At 46.5% G+C, this 18,070-nt stretch overlaps 1 protein-coding gene across 2 annotated transcripts in view; it reads left to right on the forward strand.

Annotated features, from left to right (window-relative positions):
- Nucleotides 1–755: 755 nt before the first annotated feature.
- The window catches only part of RAB31 (RAB31, member RAS oncogene family), a 165,103-nt gene continuing 147,788 nt past the window's right edge, over nt 756–18,070 (forward strand). The window contains exon 1 of one of the 2 annotated variants that reach the window (XM_077135982.1): nt 756–911. In XM_077135982.1, coding sequence (XP_076992097.1) covers nt 873–911 — 39 coding nt within the window. In that variant the 5' untranslated portion in view covers nt 756–872. Of the gene's footprint in view, nt 912–2,494; nt 3,081–18,070 lie in introns of those variants that run through there. The other variant, XM_077135981.1, reaches the window with a different exon arrangement.

Below are 18,070 nucleotides of genomic sequence, written 5' to 3' on the forward strand. Positions count from 1 at the left end.
GGCCCATGGCTACTTTTTGAACACTGTAGTACAGAGCTGCATGAATGAATGACCTTCCACAACCGGGCACGTGGCACGTGGGAAGGTCCTGCTGCTTGGGGACTCTCATTGACAATTGTGTTTATATGGGTGTCTTTTTGATTCCAGCCTTCTAGGACTTTACTCTCTGAAGGTCTCGATTTGGAAGTCCCCATTGCATGGGGCTTTTGGGTGGTGGGTAGTTTAAACCTGGTCTCAACCGCAGCAGAGCCAGATAATTAAGGTGGGTGAGAATGGAAATGCCGTCTATCAAAATTGAAAATCTCGCTCAAGGGTTTGGGATTTTTTTAAAAAAATCGTATTTCTGATTTGAAATGCCAGTGACTTATTCGGGTAGTATGCCCGAAGGCTGACATTTTTATGGCAGTAACAAATGAAGCCACGGAGTGGATGAGGCAGACCAGAAGATACACTGAGAAGGAAAGAGAACGTAATTTAGAACAGCCTCCCTTAGATGGGTTGCAGTCCTTTTGTTTCCTAGTTTAGAAAGGCTGCAGAAGGACCTCGTGCCGTGACTGCTGGGCGCTCCGGGTTTCTAGCTACGGTTCCGGGCGCTGGGTTTCTGCCCACTTGAGCTGGTCTGGGAGGGCAGGGTGGGGGGCGGCCAGCAGACCGGCGGGGTGGGGCGGGGCCAGGGCGGGGCTTAGTCGGGGGCGGGTCCGGTGGGCGGAGCCTCCTGGGCAGGCCGCCGCTGCTGCCGGGCTGGTTGGCGGCGAGGAGGCGGAGACCCGAGTGCGCTCGCGGGGTGGGTGGAAGCGGCGGCGGCGGCGGCCGGGGCTGTGGGACCCGGGCCCAGAGGATGCAGAGCCCCTGCCTCGGCCCAGCCGGAGCAGATGATGGCGATACGGGAGCTCAAAGTGTGTCTTCTCGGGGTGAGTCCTGGGGCGCCGCGACCCCGCCGGGGCTGCCCGCTCGCTTGGGACCCCCTCCCGGGACCCCCGCCCGGGACCCCCTCCCGGCGATCCCTGCCCGCTTCAGGCGGGGTGCAACCGCCCGCGCCCCTGCGCCGGGAGCCCAGATGCTCCGAGGACGGGGTTCAAGGACTCCCGCGTTCATTTCCTCGCCGGGGTTCCGTTGCCCCTCCGCTCCCCACCGGTTCCCGGGACCCCAGCCCAGTCCAGGCGGAGATTCAGCCGCCCTCGGCCCTGGGGCCTGGCCCTCCCCCGCTGCCCCGCTGGAGTCTGGCGGGACCCTGGGACGCGCGCTGTCCCTCCCCACCCAGGGCCGCCGGATCCCTCCCTGGGGTTAGCCGGAGGGTGAGGGTCCCGGCCACCGACCGCCCCTCCCGCCTCGCTGGGCTCGCCGCTTCGCTGTGGTGATTTCCTTCCGGCGGAAAGTTTACGTTACTTGGCCAAGTGTGGCCGAGGCCTCTTTTGCCTCCTGGGGGCAATATGTTTACCACCCCCCACTCCTTTAAAAAAAAGAAAAAAAAAAAAAAAAAAGCCCAAGCCAGGGTGAAAACCGAGAGGGTGGCGGGGCTGGAGGGTGAAGAAAGAAAGTTCTGCATGCTAGTGTGTTTGGAAAACTTTTGTGCCTCGGATAAAGAAGCAGCAGGCTAGGAAACTCCTTCCCCATCACCACTTCCCTTCGCTCACATGGGGCTTTCTGACCCTGGAGAAATGTAAAAACGGCCAGCAACACACACACACACACACACACACTACACACACACACACACACATACACACACACACACAGCCGTTTGGATTGGCAGACCAGAGAAGACACAGATCAGCCCCTGGGGCACCCCCCTTCCGCCCTGGGGAGAGTCAGCTCGTGTTCAGGGTCATTTCCTTGTGGGTGCCACATCAATTTCTACAATTACTTCTTGTAGAAGAAGAGCTGGTTCAAAACTGTGTTTTGAGCAGCCTTTGGCATCCACGCCGGGTGTTCCGCCCTTCTGGTTGGCAGATCTGGTCTCCTAAGAAAACCATTTACTAAAAAAGAACAGTGAAGAGATTAGAGCCATTCTTACTTGTCTCAAAGAAATGTTAACTGGGCTGTGACTGTGGACGCACAGAAGTGTTTAAAGAGGAAATGATTCTAGAGCATCTCACCAGCCTGTGCCACTTGCCAGGGGTTAGAACCCAGCTGTGCTAAACTGAGATCCAGTCCTGGCTCCCTCAAGCTCTTCTTGAACCTTGGGCAGGACAGTGCTCTTGACTCGCCCATCACTGCCCTCCGCCAAAGTATTCTTTACATTGGCTTGTCCGGTTTGCTTATGGTTCCAGGGCATCTGACCCTGTCCCCCCCACCCCCTCTCGGGCACAGACCCCCACCAACCCCCTGTCCCCCTGGCACCCTTGTGTCCTGCTCTGGCTCTGCTGATTGTTGTCAGTGTCGCCCGGGCTTGCTAATAGAATCCAGGCGTGAATTCCTTATGGGGAATCATTTCATGTTTCCTTGGGAGGAATTGCTGTAGCCCCAGGAAAGGCCTCCAGAGACTTGGAAGGAATGTTTGGTTCCGAGGACTCAGGAGGCAGCATTGCGTATGTTGCGTGTGTCAGAATTGGCCCCAGGAAGAAACGAAGTGGGGAATGTTTTTGCTTTTTTTTTTTTAAACGTTTTCTCCCTTGTCATCAGTTTAGGCTCCATCCCATCTATGACTCCGTCTTTCCAATGTTGGCATTTAGGGATGAGTTTCTATATCCTTCTGCAAGGAACTGATCAGGTGGCAGAATCTTGTCTCAGGAGGCAGGAAACATGGGTTCTCATTCTTGCCCACGAACTGGCTGCACATTTTTGGACAACTCACTCATTTTGCCTCATCTACAAAATGAGCATGGTAACATCTTCCTTCTAAGGGAGGGGACTATTTCCTGTTAACCTGCGATTCCAGGGTGACAGTTGGAAACCTGGGAGATGAGAAAGCTGGAGGATATCCCTTCATTTCCACCCCCCTCCTCTTATCTCCAGGAATGAAACACTCTGTTTTAGAGGCTTCCTGCAGGCAATGCCTCACCTTTTGTTCACTCCTGCTATGTAGTGAATCACTTGATGGGGATTTGAACTTGGAGCAGATGCCAGAGCAAACCAAGGAGGTATTTCTAGGCAGATGGAGGCTTTGAAGCACCCGTGGTAACACACCGTATCTGTGGTGTCCATTTTCTGTGGTGGTTGTGTTTTAAATTTTATTTAGGTCAGAGCTTATCTTATATGGAAGGGCGAATGACCTTACTCTCTAGTCTTAGTAATATTTGCTCAGTACCCTGGTTTGGCTTGACTTGGGGGCACAAGAGCTGCTCTTACAAGAAGGGCCGTTCTCTGGACAAGACAGCATTTGGGTGAGATCCAAGGGTTTTCTGTCTTGATTTGAAGTGGGTGGAAGAGAGAGTCCATGCTAAGTCCAGAAATTCTTGCAGATTTTTTAACAGGAACCCTGTTAGCTTCTTGGTCTTTGTGTAGGAAGGTCTGTCCTTCCAGGATGTGGTCTGGCATACCACCAGCACTCAGCTTCCTCTTTTTTGGACACCACCACATCTTCCTGGAGTCTCTTGTGACAAAGACCCCAGGAGCCACGCCTCCATTGGCCCTGTTGAGATCCCTTTTGGTTTGTCCCCATCCTAGGATGGGATAGAAAAGGTGGCCCTTGGTGGCCCAGTGAATGAAACCTTCCTATTTCCCTGGGAGACTGAGGGGCTTGGCTTTTTGTGCCCTGGCTATTCAGGGTTTATTTGAGGACATGCCTCTCATTTGGCACAGGCTGGTTTTGGGCATAGGCAGTTGCTATGCTGGTCTTTTCCTCTCTTGGTGGGCTGGGGACTCTGCCTTCCCACGGTAGGGTTGTTTGCAACAGTTGGAGGTGAGGGTAGGTCACAGGCCATGTCTTTTTCACCCATGCCTGGGTCTTTCAGAACCTGATGCTTCTCATCATTTTCCTGGGACGTTAGGTGGGTCTGATTTTATTTTTTTCCGTGAGTGCTCCCAGATGGGATTAACAATGGTCTGTGGAACCGTCTCTGAATGCTTTGTGTTGTGAGAAACCAAGAACTCAAGAGCATTAGGTTTATTTGGAATTACCTCTTATATTCTTGGTTCTCTCCCTTTTTTTCCCAACCACGTGTGAACCTTTTCATGTCTGTTACACGTGGTTACACCTCAGTGAGCCTGTGTGAATGCCCTCTCTTGGGGCACTGCTGGGCCCCTTAGGGAAGCTCGCCATTCAGGAGGACGTGTGGGACAGGGGATCACAACGAGTGATCCTTGTTAGACACTTAACGGCCCCGTGGGTCTCATTCTTGCCAAGAAAGTGCCAAGCATCCTATTTAGTAATCTGAACCAGGATTATGAAACATGTAGCTTAAAAACAGCCCCCCCCCATAAAATCCGCAAATTATGTTAAAAATAACTAACAAAAACAGTATTCAGGCAGCAGCTGTTTAAACCCCAAAGGTGGAACGGTTCCCAGTATGCATTTTCAACACACATCACCACGTGGCAAAAAGGAGGAGGAGAGGGAGAAGGGAGAAAAAGAGGAGGAGAGAATCTTTATTTTATTGTTTCCTCTGTGTGCACTTCAAAACTGCTCCCTCATGGAATCCCAAAGAGATGTATATTTGGATTTTGGTTGTCTTGACAATGATTGTAGAGTGATTTCTGCTTCCTCCACAGCTGAACGAGCAGTTGAAAGGCAGTTGAGGGCTTCCCTGCTGCAGGGAAGGAGCTTCTTGAAGCATCTACTGTTGGCCTTGTTTTCATCAGAGAGCAAAGACCTTGGATTTGTCATGACACCTGGGCGATAGGAGACCTCAGATGCATACAGGACCTTCATGAGAAGGGTCTTTGGCTGCAGAGGGCATCTGAGGGGCTGAGGATGGAACAGATTTTGCTCAAAATTACAGCAGAAAGTTCTAGCTGTCAGAACCTCACATGGCCTTCTTTGATCCCTGGTGAGCTTCCTCTTTCTGAAATGTTTCAGTCAAGTTAACCAAATTTGGTTGGGGCGTGGTGGGGGAATGAATGCCCAGGGTTCAGGATTGGGGCTAGATGATCATCACATTTGCTTTCTAAGCCTGAGATTCTATTAATATACTTTTTTTTTCTTTCTTTCTCAGAAACCAGCATTTCTTTGGGGGAGTGGGGGTGGGGGGGAGGGGGAGCTCAGAGAGGCAGGACAGCAACTCTTTCTTACCACACTTGTTTCCTCTATTAAGTTGAACCCTTCGCGGAAAGTATGGCTCAGCATTGGTAGCTTCTTCGTCACATGAGAACAGATAGAAACCATATAGTGGGGCATCTTTCTAGCAATGTCCGGCAGGCATTGTCCCTTGAGCAATAACGAAACCTGACCCAATCCCTCAGGTCCTTCTGGTACATTTTGGCTCAGTGTCACTATTCCCACCAGACCTTCTCTGTGGGGTATGCGTCAGAATCGTTTGTGGAGCATTTTCAAATACCTGTGGGTCCCTCTTCCCATCCTCACCTATGACTCACTGTGGCCTCCACCTCTACCCTAGGCCCACATCACCTGTTCCAGTGGGTAACTCTCAGGGCTGTTCCGGTTTGTTACTTTACCACTGGAGAACAAAAACTTCACCTTTAGAGGGCCTAAGCAGATCTTGAGCTCACCAAATAGGAAAGGTCTTCACATTTAACCGTGTCCAGTAAGTTCAACAACTTTTGGTGTTTGTGCCTTTGTGTATGTGTTACACTTGCGTTGTCTTTGTTTTTGTGATGTCTGGTATACATTTGAGAATGGGTTAAGCATTCATTCATCTTTTCACCATTTATGGCCATTTCATGCCAGGAGCTGTCGTGGCTGTGGTCCCTGTCTACAGAAATGGCTGTCTTTCCTGGGAAGTGGACACTGGCAGTGGATCCCAAAGTGTTGCTTTTAGTGAAATTCCAGCATGCATCGCGGAGGGCCCTGGAGAAAAGGGAAGCAGTTTAGTGGGAGGATGATAAGTTTTCACTCACCCATCTTATTATTTAGGGACATTTAGGGACAGAGGCATTTACTAATTTAATTACTTATTTATATCAGAGTTGTCGAGTTCTCTTATACTACGCCTTCCTCTCCACAGTTTCTCCTGTTCTTAACATTTTGCATTCCCTTTGTTTCAATGGATGAACCAATATCATTATGCTCATATTACTAACTAAAGTCCATGATTTATGCTAGGATTCACTCTTTGTGTTGTACAATTCTATGGGTATTCTAAAATTGTTATTGTGATACCGCATATATGACATAACATTTCCCATTTTAACCACTTTCCTGTGTATAGTTCATTGGTCTTAATTACATTCACAATGTTGTGTTGTCATTACCAAAACTTTCCCATTTCTCCTCCTCCCCAAACAGAAACTCTGTACCCATTAAGTGGTAGCTGCCCATTCCACACCCCCGACCTTGGTAACCTGTACTCTGATTCCTCACTGTGAATTTGCATTTTCATGTAAGTGGACTTTACAGTATCTGTCCCTTTGTGTCTGGCTTATTACACTCAACGCCATGTTTCAAGGTTCATCCATGTTGTTACATGTATCAGAACTTCATTCCTTTTTTATGACCAAGTAATGTTCTGTTGTATGTATAGACCACGTTTTGTTTATCCATTTATCTGTTGAGGGGCACTTGGGTTGCTTCCACATTTCGGCAATTGTGAATAATGCTGCTGTGAACATCCGTGTACAGAGGCAGGGGTTTTGCTCACAGTTTGATATGAGTACCTACTGTGGGAACTCGGCTGGAGATGAGAAGTTGATGAAGCAGATTCTGGTCCCACTTGTGATCGAGAGCCTTCAAGTTTGGCAGAAAAGACTGTCAGGTGCACAGAACGTCCAAAGGAAGTCCCTGCCTCCTAGTGCAATGGGGTGTAGGGGAAGGTAGAAGGATTATAGTGGGGTTGAGAAGGGAGGAAAGTCTGGTAAAGCCTCAAGGGGTAGGAAGGGTTTGAACTGCGCCTCCAAGGATGAGTAGTGCTGTGAGTGGAAAGAAAGGTGGGCTGGGAAGGCTGGGCACTGGGGACCACTTGGGCTGGAGCTCAGAGCTGCCTGGTGTTTTCTGGAGTTGGACGGGTGATGGAGGGTGAAGAACAGGCCAGGCCTGCCAGTCTCTCCATCCCAGTCTGGTCCCAGGGGGACCCTCTGTCTCTCCATCATATGGTCTTTTATTTTTAATCCCTACCCCCCCATGTTTTGTTTTGAAAATTTAAAAACTCACAAAAAAGTTGAAAGAATGGTACGAGGAATAGCTGTACACCCATCACCTGTATGTAACAGATGTAATATTTTGCCACTAGTGCTTTCTCTCTCTCTCTAATGTATGTAAATAATGCTAAGTGTTTTTCTGAAACATCTGAAAGTAAGTTGCAGATATGATGACGCTTCACCGCTAAACACTTGGGTATGTATCCATTAGGAAAAAGCACATTCTCCTGTACAATTGCAATGACATTGTCTCACCCCCCACATTCAACAGGGATACACAATAAGGTAGCGAACATATAGGCCATATTCAGGTGTTCCCACTTGCCCCCAAATACCCTTCATAGCGTTTAAAGAATCCAGGATCTAGTCAGAGAACACACGTTATGTTTGGTCTCTTTAATCACTGCTAACTAAAGCAGTTCCCCTTCATTCTTTTGCCATGACGCTGGCATTTTTGAAGAATCTAGGCCAGTTGTCTTGTAGAAACCCCCACAATCTGGATTTGTCTGACTGCTTCCTCGTTGCTCATATTGGATTAAGTGTTTTGTAAGAATACAGCATAGACAGTGTCGACTGGTCTTATTGTCTATGGGACTCATGTATAACAGTAAAATACTCTTTCCCATTTTACTCTCTGGTATTCATTAGAAAAATATTGACTGGCTTCTACAAGTGCTAGGGGCTGCATGTCTGAACTAAAAGGATGTTACCCTAAGGAACTTGCATTTAGCAGGAATGTGGGAAACAAACAATGCAGCCAGTCTGAAGGTTGTTGGTGCTGTATGGAAAGAAGGGGTGCAGGAGGTCTGGGAAAAGTGGAGGGCAGCTGCTGGGCAGGTGGTGGATGATGGAGTCTCTGGCAGAGGCCGGATGGAAGTGGCGCCTGTTGCTTCTCCAGGGATTGATTTGGTTGTGCAGTTGTGGTCCCAGGGGTGCCCTCTGAGCTGCTGGGAGTGACAGGTCTGAAGAGCTGGCATTGTCTTCTTGCTGCCTCCCTTGGTCAGCAGAAGTGAGGGAGTATGGAAAGTAACCCTGGGTCTCTGACCAGGTGCCTCAGCGAGGAGGCTTTTGCTTTGATGAGTTTTTCTGATGTATTTCTTTGCTCTTGATGCCGCAGACCTGCCTCATCCTCTCTGAAGGTCAAGGTGTCACTTCTTTTTGCTCAGGATTTAGCCCAGAAGGCATCTTAGGTGACTCTCAGTGCCCCCAGGGGTGCCTAGAAGACTTCCGCTATCAGGAACTTGAATGGGTCCCGCAGGAGAGCAAACAGAACCCAGGGAATAATTCCCCTTCTCTTTTCTCTTCTTTGACCAAGACAACAAGGAGAGCTGGACCCCTTTCTATCAGCAGTATTTGTTTTTCTGGAAGAAAAGGACATCGGAATTGTCCGCTGTGGCTCCCTTTCAGCCCTCATGGAATCTCTGTTGTAACTGGGCTCTGCAAATCTGAATGCATAGTCCTACAAATTACCTTCCCTGAAGACTGTCCCAAGGAAGGGAGGAGGGGCGAAAGAAGAGAAGGACAAGGAGGAGGAGAGAGAAGTGAGAAGAGGAGAGAAAGGAGTACAGTATCGCATACTGTTTGCCCTCTGCTGGTGAGGAGAAAGAACAGGAGCTCCTTTTTCTTTTTCCTGGGCAAAGAATTGGCCAGGGCATTATTTACATTTATAACAAGTTTAATTAAGAAAATCTTCCTTCCTGTTTTTTAAAGCACATCCCATGGCATCAATATTACGAACTTAATAGAGTTATCTTTCATTCTAGGAGCTAAAACGATTCTCTAACCTTTTATTTTTGGGGGGTGCGTGGTCTGGGAACCGAACCTGGGTCTCCCGCATGGAAGGCGGGTGTTCTAACCACTACACTACCTGTGCACCCTTCTCTAAACTTTTTGTAATAAACTTCTAAAAAGTTAACTTTTTCACTGTTAACGTGTACCTGCTCATCTGAATTAAATTTTGAATCTAATGATAAGGTTAGGGGGAATGATTTTTAGAATGCAAAGGTGAGGGATATGGGATTGAGCCACCCACCTCATTTCCCTGTAGTGATATGTGATCATTGCTCCCTCTCACCAGTTCCCGTCCATTTTCCTTTTTAGATAGTTCAGGTCCTACAGCTGCAGAGAAATCCTTCTGCTGCCCTGTCCCTCATCGCTTGTTTCTCACAGCTCTCCTTTGCCCCGTCTTTTGTTTTACATTCTGGTGACGGGTCCTTATTTTATGATCAACATCAGCGTCCCCTCCCTGCTCTTTGTCTCCTCTGGTGTGTGTCTGCCCTTTTCTGCCCGGACAGGCTCATTTCCCTCCATCATTTTAATTTGCTGTCTTCTGTCCATTCTCCCTGGCTGAGTCATCTTCTGCCCTCCTTTAAAGACGTCCAGAGCTTTGCTCTTGTAGGAAAATGTTTCTCACCCATTTCTTCGCTGGCCTGTGATCCCGAGGCTGTGACTCAGAGAGTTGCCTGGCTGGGGGTTTGGTGGTCGCCCCCCAGCAAGCGGCTGGCAGTGTTTATGGGTGCAACCTGGCCTGGCTGACCTTTTCCAGAATAATTCACACGTGTCATCACGTTCTGTTGGTTCCATTCCACAACCCAAGAAAGAGGGTCCCTATAAAGTCAGTGGAGATTTAACCAACACCTGTGCATGGGTAGGTGCTAGAGGATGGGTAAATGCTCAGGTCTCAGAAACGTACAGTGTGGTTCCTACCGTGGTGGGCACTGTAAAATGTTTCCATCACGGAGGAGCCTCTGGCCTTCAGGCTTGGAGTGTATCAGTGTTTTTTGGCTGATAAGGTGCAATTGGGAAGAGTGAAATAGCAGCAGACAACCCATGGGCCAGATGCGTGGCGGGCAGGGGCCTGTTCTGAGCTGGGAGGACGTGGACTGCTGGGTGATCCCAGGGTGGGGGTGCTGGGGGGCAGTGGGCACGGCTCTGTTAACACTGTGCATCCGAAGGTAGAGAAAGGTTCTGAATGTCACAAGACTCCAGGGTCCATGTTACCTGCATGGGGGAGAAGACAGATTCGGATTTCAACGGAACTTCCCCTTTTCTTTTTGCTTCTCTCTATTCATTTAGTGAGCGTGCATTTCTCGTGTGATTCAATCAAAGCCTGTGGAAATTGATGGCCGGGCCCAAAAAGAAATGTTCGGCAGGTAGCGATCAATTTGGTTCTCCCTGGGAAGAACTGATAAACTGAAAATGAAATTGGAAAGGAGAAGATTTGGGTCAGATTGTAGGAAGGCCCTGACCTTGGGAAGCTGACCCCTGGTGACTGTGAAATGCCTGGCGTGCCATTCTGCTGCCGCGGCCTGGAGAGATCCACCTGGCAGCGATGTGCCCGCATCAGGGCCTGCTCTGGGGGTGGTTGACCCTGCGGGGCTAGGTGAGGTGTGGGTCTGCAGGTCTGTTCGTGCGGCCTGCTGGGTTTCTGTGGCTGGGCATTTCAGTAGTGCTCCGTGGGAAAAAAAAAAAAAATATATATATATATATATATATAAAATACCTCCTGGATTGAGCAGATGATCATATAATAACAGAATCACCGCACCTTCACAGCCAGTAACTCTGGCTAATGAGGAACGAGCAGGTGGAGTTGGTACACACTGGGGGATAGGACGAGCACGTGACTGCACAGCACCTGGCGACAGGTGTTTCCAGAGCATCTGCCGTGTGCCAGGCCCTGCTCTCAGTGTCGGGGATGCAGCAGGTGACAGGGCAGACTCGGAAGGCCCGAACCTCACCAGTGACACACTGGGGTGGTGGGAGCCAGATGGCTCACAGGTCAGGGTGTAAGTGCCTGGGGAAGTAAAGTGAGCCAGCGCCCCAGGCGGTGCCACTCGGGGTGAGGGTGGTTTCAGCTAGTGATTGAGAAAAGCCGTGTTGAGAAGGTGGCAGAAGGGACAGCCAGGCTCTGGGGCTGGGCCGGGGGTGTCCGGTGTGTTTGGGGGACCCACAGGGGGATCTGATGTTGGCGTGGGAGTGATGTGATGGGTGAGGAGTGGGAGATGAGATTAGCGAGGCTTGGGGGATGATCGTGCGGGGTCTTGGGGTGCCGCTGCAGGAACTTGGGCATTCGCGTGGCGTGGAAAGGGGAGCTGTTGAGGTTTGTTTGTGCCAAGGAGAGAAGGCCCCGACCTACACTGATGTGGACCGTCTGGCGGCCTCGGGTTGGGGAGCGGGCTTTGGGGAGGGTGGGTCACGGGAGGATGCCAAGGGGAAAACAGGTCAGGTCGGAGGCTGTGCCACCAGAAGATGGTGAGAGCTGGTGTCCTGGCCCTGGTGGGAAGGGAAGACCGACGGGACTGCAGACAGATCGGGGAGGGTCCGGGAGTGAAGCCATCACGGGGCACACGGGGACAGCCGCGCCGACCTGGGATTGTGACCGCGGTGGTCACTTCCCGCTGTGTGCTTCAGAGGGAACGGAGTCCACTGGAACCGATGTCATTCCTTTGAATGTGACTTTTTATCGTTGGTTTTATCGTTGAATTTGTTTTCCATTTATTGGTATCTTTTTAGAAGAGCATTAACAGACTCTTAAAAGAGCCTGAGAAACACCCCCGTGCCCAGTGCATTTGGCTGTGGACCAGGAGGACTGTTCCGGAATTAGGGGTCAGAGTGTGGACAGGGCTCTGGCTGCAGGCAGGAGGCATCACTGGTCCCCGGGCACCCTCAGGTGAAACGTGCAGGGGTGTTCACAGGTGAGTGTGTCCACAGAGCCTGTCCCACTCCACACCTTTGTTGCTTGCTTGGGTGTGACAAAACCAACAGGTGATCTTGAAAATCCCACATTCTCCCAGGGGTGTGCATGGCGTTGGCTGAAACCTCCAAGTGTACATGGGAAAATTAGCCAGATATTCCCTTAGGCTTTTTGTTTGTTTGTTTTTTTGGCGTGGGCAGGCTCCAGAAATTGAACCTGGGTGTCCGGCATGGCCGGCGAGAACTCTGCCACTTGCCTGCCCATGAGGTATTTTTTTTAAACTTTTTATTTTATTGTGAAATATAACATATATACAAAAAAGCAATAAATTTCCAAGTACATTTTAACAAGTAATTATAGAATAGATTTTTAAAGTTTAGTATGGATTACAGTTCCACGATTTTTCTTCTAGCTGCACCAAATACTGGAGACCAATGGAAATATCAATATAATGATTCAGCAGTTTATTCATACTCATTTGTTAAATCCTATCTTCTCTGTTTACACTCCTCCTTCTCTTTAAATAATATATATATATATGTAATAAATTTCAGAGAACATTGCCAGAATTAGTTGTAGAACAGATTTCAGAGTTTGGTATGGGTTACAATTCCATAATTTTAGGTTTTTATTTCTAGCTGCTCTAAAGGTACTGGAGGCTAAAAGAAATATCAGTATAGTGATTCAGCAACCATACTCATTTGTTAATCCCTACCTTCTCTGTATAACTCCACCATCACCTTTGATCTTTCTCCCACTCTTTAGGGGTATTTGGGCTATGCCCATTCTAACTTTTTCATATTGGAAAGGGTTGTCGATAATATGGGGTAGGGGGATGGAACTAGTTGATGTTCTAGAAGGGCTGGCCTCTCTGCATTTTAGGACTTAATCTGGTCCAGGGACCCATTTGGAGGTTGTAGGTTTTGGAAAGTTACCCTAGTGCATGGAACCTTTGTAGAATCATATATTGTTCTTTAGGATGGGCTGGAATGGTTTTGGTTGGGGTTTGCCCAAGTTATGATAGGTAGCAATGTCCAACTGAAGGGTGTGTAAGAATGAACTCCAGAGTAACCTCTCGACTGTATTTGAGCTCTCTCAGCCACTGATACCTTTTTTGTTACACTTCTTTTCCCCCTTTTGGTCAGGATGGCAGTGCTGTTCCCATGGGGCCAGGGCCAGGCTCATCCCTGGGGGTCATCTCCCATGGCATTAGGCATTTTTAAAAAATGCTTCTGGTCATAACAATATTTTTATCAGCCTGTGGATAATGAGCTCAGTTATTTAAAGATCTTCCACAGCAACTCATTTTAAAAGGAACTATTAGTAAATGTGGCAAATCAGTTTTTTAAGAAAAAGATTCTGATTTATAAAGAAGAGTTATTATTCTAGGCCTCCACTTCATAGGGTAATCTTATTACGTAGCATAGTGTGTATTACTATACAATCAAAATATTGATATTTTTAAAATGTTGCTGTTAAAATTACAGTTCTTAGGACGTACTGATTGTATGCTGTTGCTTCTATTCACATGAATTGCGTTACTGCACGTTTTACTTGCATCAGCCCTTGGCTTCTGATTTGTTAATCTTAACAGTTGCACCACAACTAACCAAAGGCGCACTGTCTCCCTTTTGCCTAAGAACGAAATGGACACAGTCTCATTGCCCTGCTTCATATGTCCTCAGCTTCCTGCTTATCAAAAATATCCATGGAAAAGATAACAACAGTCATTATAAACTTTAAAACACTATAATAACCTGTAATTGTCCCTCCTACTGATTCCACAGCATGAGTAATAGTTGAGAAGGTTGGGGTACAGTCCCAACCAGGAAAACACTTTAGAGGGGTGCCCATGCAATGCAGAAAAGCATGGAATCACTCTTTTGAAAACAGGTAATATCATTATACTCATAACAGATGACATGCATTGAGTATAACTCATGTGGTGAGTGTTTCGGCTCTCCATTGCTGTGTAACAAATCACCCCCAGATGATTGTTGTTTCTCCTGGTTTTGTGGGTGGCCTTGGCTCGCGTGGGCAGGCCTGACTTGAGGCTTCTCATGCAGTTTTGGTCAGGTGGAGCCGGGCTGGGGGCCTGGGCTGGGCTAGCTGGGCCAGTTGGGGGTGGTCAGACAGCTCCTTTGTGACCTTACCACATTAGTAGTTGGGGGCTTCCCCACAGCTAAAGAGGTGCTAAAGAGGGATATGAAGGTGGAAGGGAAAAGACACTGGATGCTAGATCTAAGTCACATGAAGTGGTAATGACCTGGGTAAACATAAATAACATAAATGCCAGTACTATTGTAGTTTTGGTTTGTAACTCTACTTTTTACTACCTACAGGACCTAAAAGGCAAATGCATGAGACGTAGTGATTAATCCATGGTTTTGGATTCATAATATATGAATATGCAATTTGAGATAAGAATTAGGAGACAGACATGGTGTAAGAATGTAGTTTCTGTATACTATTGAAGTTAAGTTGGTGTCCAATCAAATGTCATTGTTACAGGTTTAGGATGTTAACTTTAAGCCCCGTAAGTAACCACAAAGAAAATATTGGAGAATATGCAAATAAAGTAGAGTACAGGTTACCAGAAGCAGGGGCAGGGACGATGGGGATTTAGTGCATGATGGGCTTAGGGCTTCTTTTGGGGTGATGGGAAAGTTCTAGTAATGGTTGTTGATAAATAGGGCACCGTAGTCCTCTGTGATTAAGCCCTCTGAGTGGTGTGCTTGGGTGTGGTTGAGATGGGAAAGCTTATATTGTATGTATGCTGCCACAATTGGAAAAAAAAGAAGAAAGAAAGAGCCACTAAAAACAGAATGACAGTTAAATATAATACTTGATCCTGGATGAGATCTGTCAAGGAAGGAGGAAAGACTCAATAGGGCATTATTGGGACATGAGAAAGCTGGAGTATAGACTTTAAGCCTTATATCAATGTTAAATTTCTTGAACTTGACAAATGCAATTATGGAGGTTACATAAGTGAATGTCCTTATTCTTAAGAGATGTATGTGGAAGTATTAAGTGCCCAGGGACCATGATGTGTACAGCCTGCTCTCTAATGTTCAAAAAGGAGATCCAGATGGATGGATGGATGGATAGATGGAAGTACTGTTAGACAGACTGACAAATAATTAGATAGAATGATATGGCAGATGCAGCAAAATGTTAAAATTGGTGAATCTGCGTAGCTGGGGGCAGTGATGGGGGTATGTTGAAGTTTTGTCTGGATTTGTATTGCTTTTGTATATGTCCTGTAAGTTTGAAATTATTTCAAAATAAAATGTTTAAAGAAAACCCCAGAATATCACCAGCTCCCCTGGAAGCCCACCTTGTTCCTCCTTCCAGTTATTATCTTATCCTTTGGGATGGGAGGTGGGGGCCGAAAAGCAGCCCAGTCTTCTGACTTCTGACACTGTGAATTAGTTCTGCTTGTTTTCAAATGTAGCACGTATTTGCTGTAGGATTTTACTTCACTGTTTTTAAGTAATTGCACTGCAATGGCATTGCGACAAGAGGCGCCCAGTTCTTGGGTTGTGGAGTTGCCGGAGGAATGCTGGGTGAGTCCAGTTCTCCTTGTCCGTTTGCCCTCAGTGTGCTACACAAATCACATCGTTTTCTGTGTTTCCTGGGATGTGAAAAAGCTTGTAAAACAATGTCTTAGGAGGCTCTCAATTAATTAAGAAGAGAAGCATGTTAATCATATGTAAGTAAGCCCTTCTGAAGTGTTCAAGGGCATTTAAAAACAATTCTCCCAAGTATGCGAAACATTTCCTCTGTAATCCTGTTCCCATTTTTTCATGGAGAAAACCTTTGCTAAGATCAGGCTTCCTTAAAGTTGTTTTTAATGACTCTACTTAATACATGCTTGTAAAGAATAAAAAAGCGCAGAAAGATACCAAGTGAAAAGTAAAAGACTTCCTCCCTCTGCTAATCACGTATGCTTCTTGTGTGTTTTTCTAGATATGGTCTGTTTTAGTTTCCTTGTGGCTAAAGCAAATACCATGCATTGGGTTGGCTTAAGCAGCAGGTATTTATTAGCTCATGTTTGAGGCTTGGAGAAGTCTGAAATCAGGGTGTCACCAAGGCAGTACTTTTCCCCAGCAGACTGTGGTGTCCTGGGGCTGACTGCTGGCGATCCTTGGTCTCGGGCTCCTGCCCCGCGACAGTGCACATGGCGGCCTCGCCTGGCCTCTCCCTTCTCTCACAAGTTCTGTTGAATTTCAGCTTCAGGGGCTGTCCCCTCTGTGGCTGTTTTCTCTCTCTGTGACCTTCCCTGTAAGGCCTTCAGTAATGGAGTTAAGATCCATCCCGTCTCAGCTGGGCCACACCTTAACTGAAGTAACCTCCTCACAAGGTCCCATGTACGAGAGTTCACCTGCACAGGTATGGGTCAACTCTAAGAACATGTTCTTCTGGGATACTGTGCCACACTGAAACTGTTATGTACCCCAGGAAAGCCTGGGGTCTTAATCCTGATCCAGTTTTGTGGGGCAACCTTTTCTTTTAATCCTGATTCAATACCATAAGGTGCAAACTTCTGATTAGATTATCTCCACTGAGATGTGATGTGCACAATTGTGGGTGTGACCCACTCATTCAAGGTGCGTCTTGATTAGTTTAATGGGGTCCTTTTAAAGAGGAAACATTTTGTAGAAATAACAGCTGATGTAGACATTTGGAGATGAAGACAGAAGTAGCCTGTGTGCTAAGCAAAGACTCACAGACATAACCGGGACCTGAAGAGAAGAAATCTCTGGCCTTGGCAGCTAAGCTAAGAGATGAAACCCGGAGTTTTGTCCTGGAGCAGCTAAGTGAATGCCCACGACACTCAGGAAACCACTGGCATCCGAATCTGGGCACAGGGATCCCCCAACACCAGCTGTGTGCCTTCCCAGATCACCCTTCCTTGAGCCAAGGGTATCTTTCTCTGGGTGCCTTAGTTAAACATATTTATGACCTTAGAACTGTAAACCTGTGATTTATTAAGTTCCTTTTATAAAAACGGTTCTTTTTCTAGTATGTTGCTTTCCAGCAGCATTAGGAAACTAATACAGATGCACAGTTCCAAATCATCCCATGACTTACGCATAAGCGAGGGTTATTTACTTGCCTTCTTTACTTAGCAGTAAACCTCGAGTTGTTTTCCTTGTCAGAACCTATAAATCTGCCTCATTTATTTTAGAAGTCTTACAATATTTTATCACAGCAATATATCATGCTTTACTTAATAGGCGCCCTATTGACAATGTTAATGCAAACTATTCTGCAATAAAAATCCTTGTACCTGAATCTTAATGTGCTTGTTTGAAATATATTTGTAGGATAAAGATCTAGAACTGGAGTGTTGGGTTAGAAGGTATGAACGTACTATCTTGAAAAAGATATTCCAGAATTAACCTCCAAAAAATTATACCCATTGATATTCTCTTTAGGTGTATGAGGGCATGTTTTTCCATCCCTTAACCAACACTGAAAGCCATCATACTTTTCAAATCTTTGTTATTATGATAGATTAAAAATGATAACCTGTTTTGATTTGCATTTTTAAATTATTTTTAGTGATTTATGAGCATCTTTTCCTATGTTTATTGACTATATTTTTCTGTTACCCATCTATTCACAACATTTTCCTGTTATCTATGGGATATTTTTCTTTTTTTCTTTCTTTTTTTTTTTTTAGTGCTTTGTGAAAACTCTTTGTATATTAAGACTCCAGACTCTTTGTTATTTGTATTGCACATATTGTTTGCTTTTTTTTTTACTTTGTTTACTATGTCTCTTTAGTTATACCAACATCCAAAAATGTTGTGGTTTTGGTGTTCTATGTCTTGCTTAGAAAGCCCCTCTCCATCCTAATGTAATAAGTATTTTTGCTACATTTTGTTTTAGTACTTTCATAGTACCTTTTTTACATTTTTTTACCATATAGTCATGTGGAATTTATTTTGGTATAAAGAGCCAGGTAGGGATCAGGCCCTTTTTTCCTTTTTAACTCCAAATGCCTAGCCAGTTGTTTTAATACCACTTATTGATTAATTTATCATTATTTACTGATCTGATATGCTGTCTTTATCATAAGTGAAATCCCCCTATTTACAAGGGTCTCTTCATGGCCTCTATATTGTTCTATTAAAGATCACTTTATTTCTGAATTTAAAAAATCAGTCATTA

This window comes from Tamandua tetradactyla, chromosome 18, assembly GCF_023851605.1.
Source record: "Tamandua tetradactyla isolate mTamTet1 chromosome 18, mTamTet1.pri, whole genome shotgun sequence".
Lineage (NCBI taxonomy): Eukaryota > Metazoa > Chordata > Mammalia > Pilosa > Myrmecophagidae > Tamandua > Tamandua tetradactyla.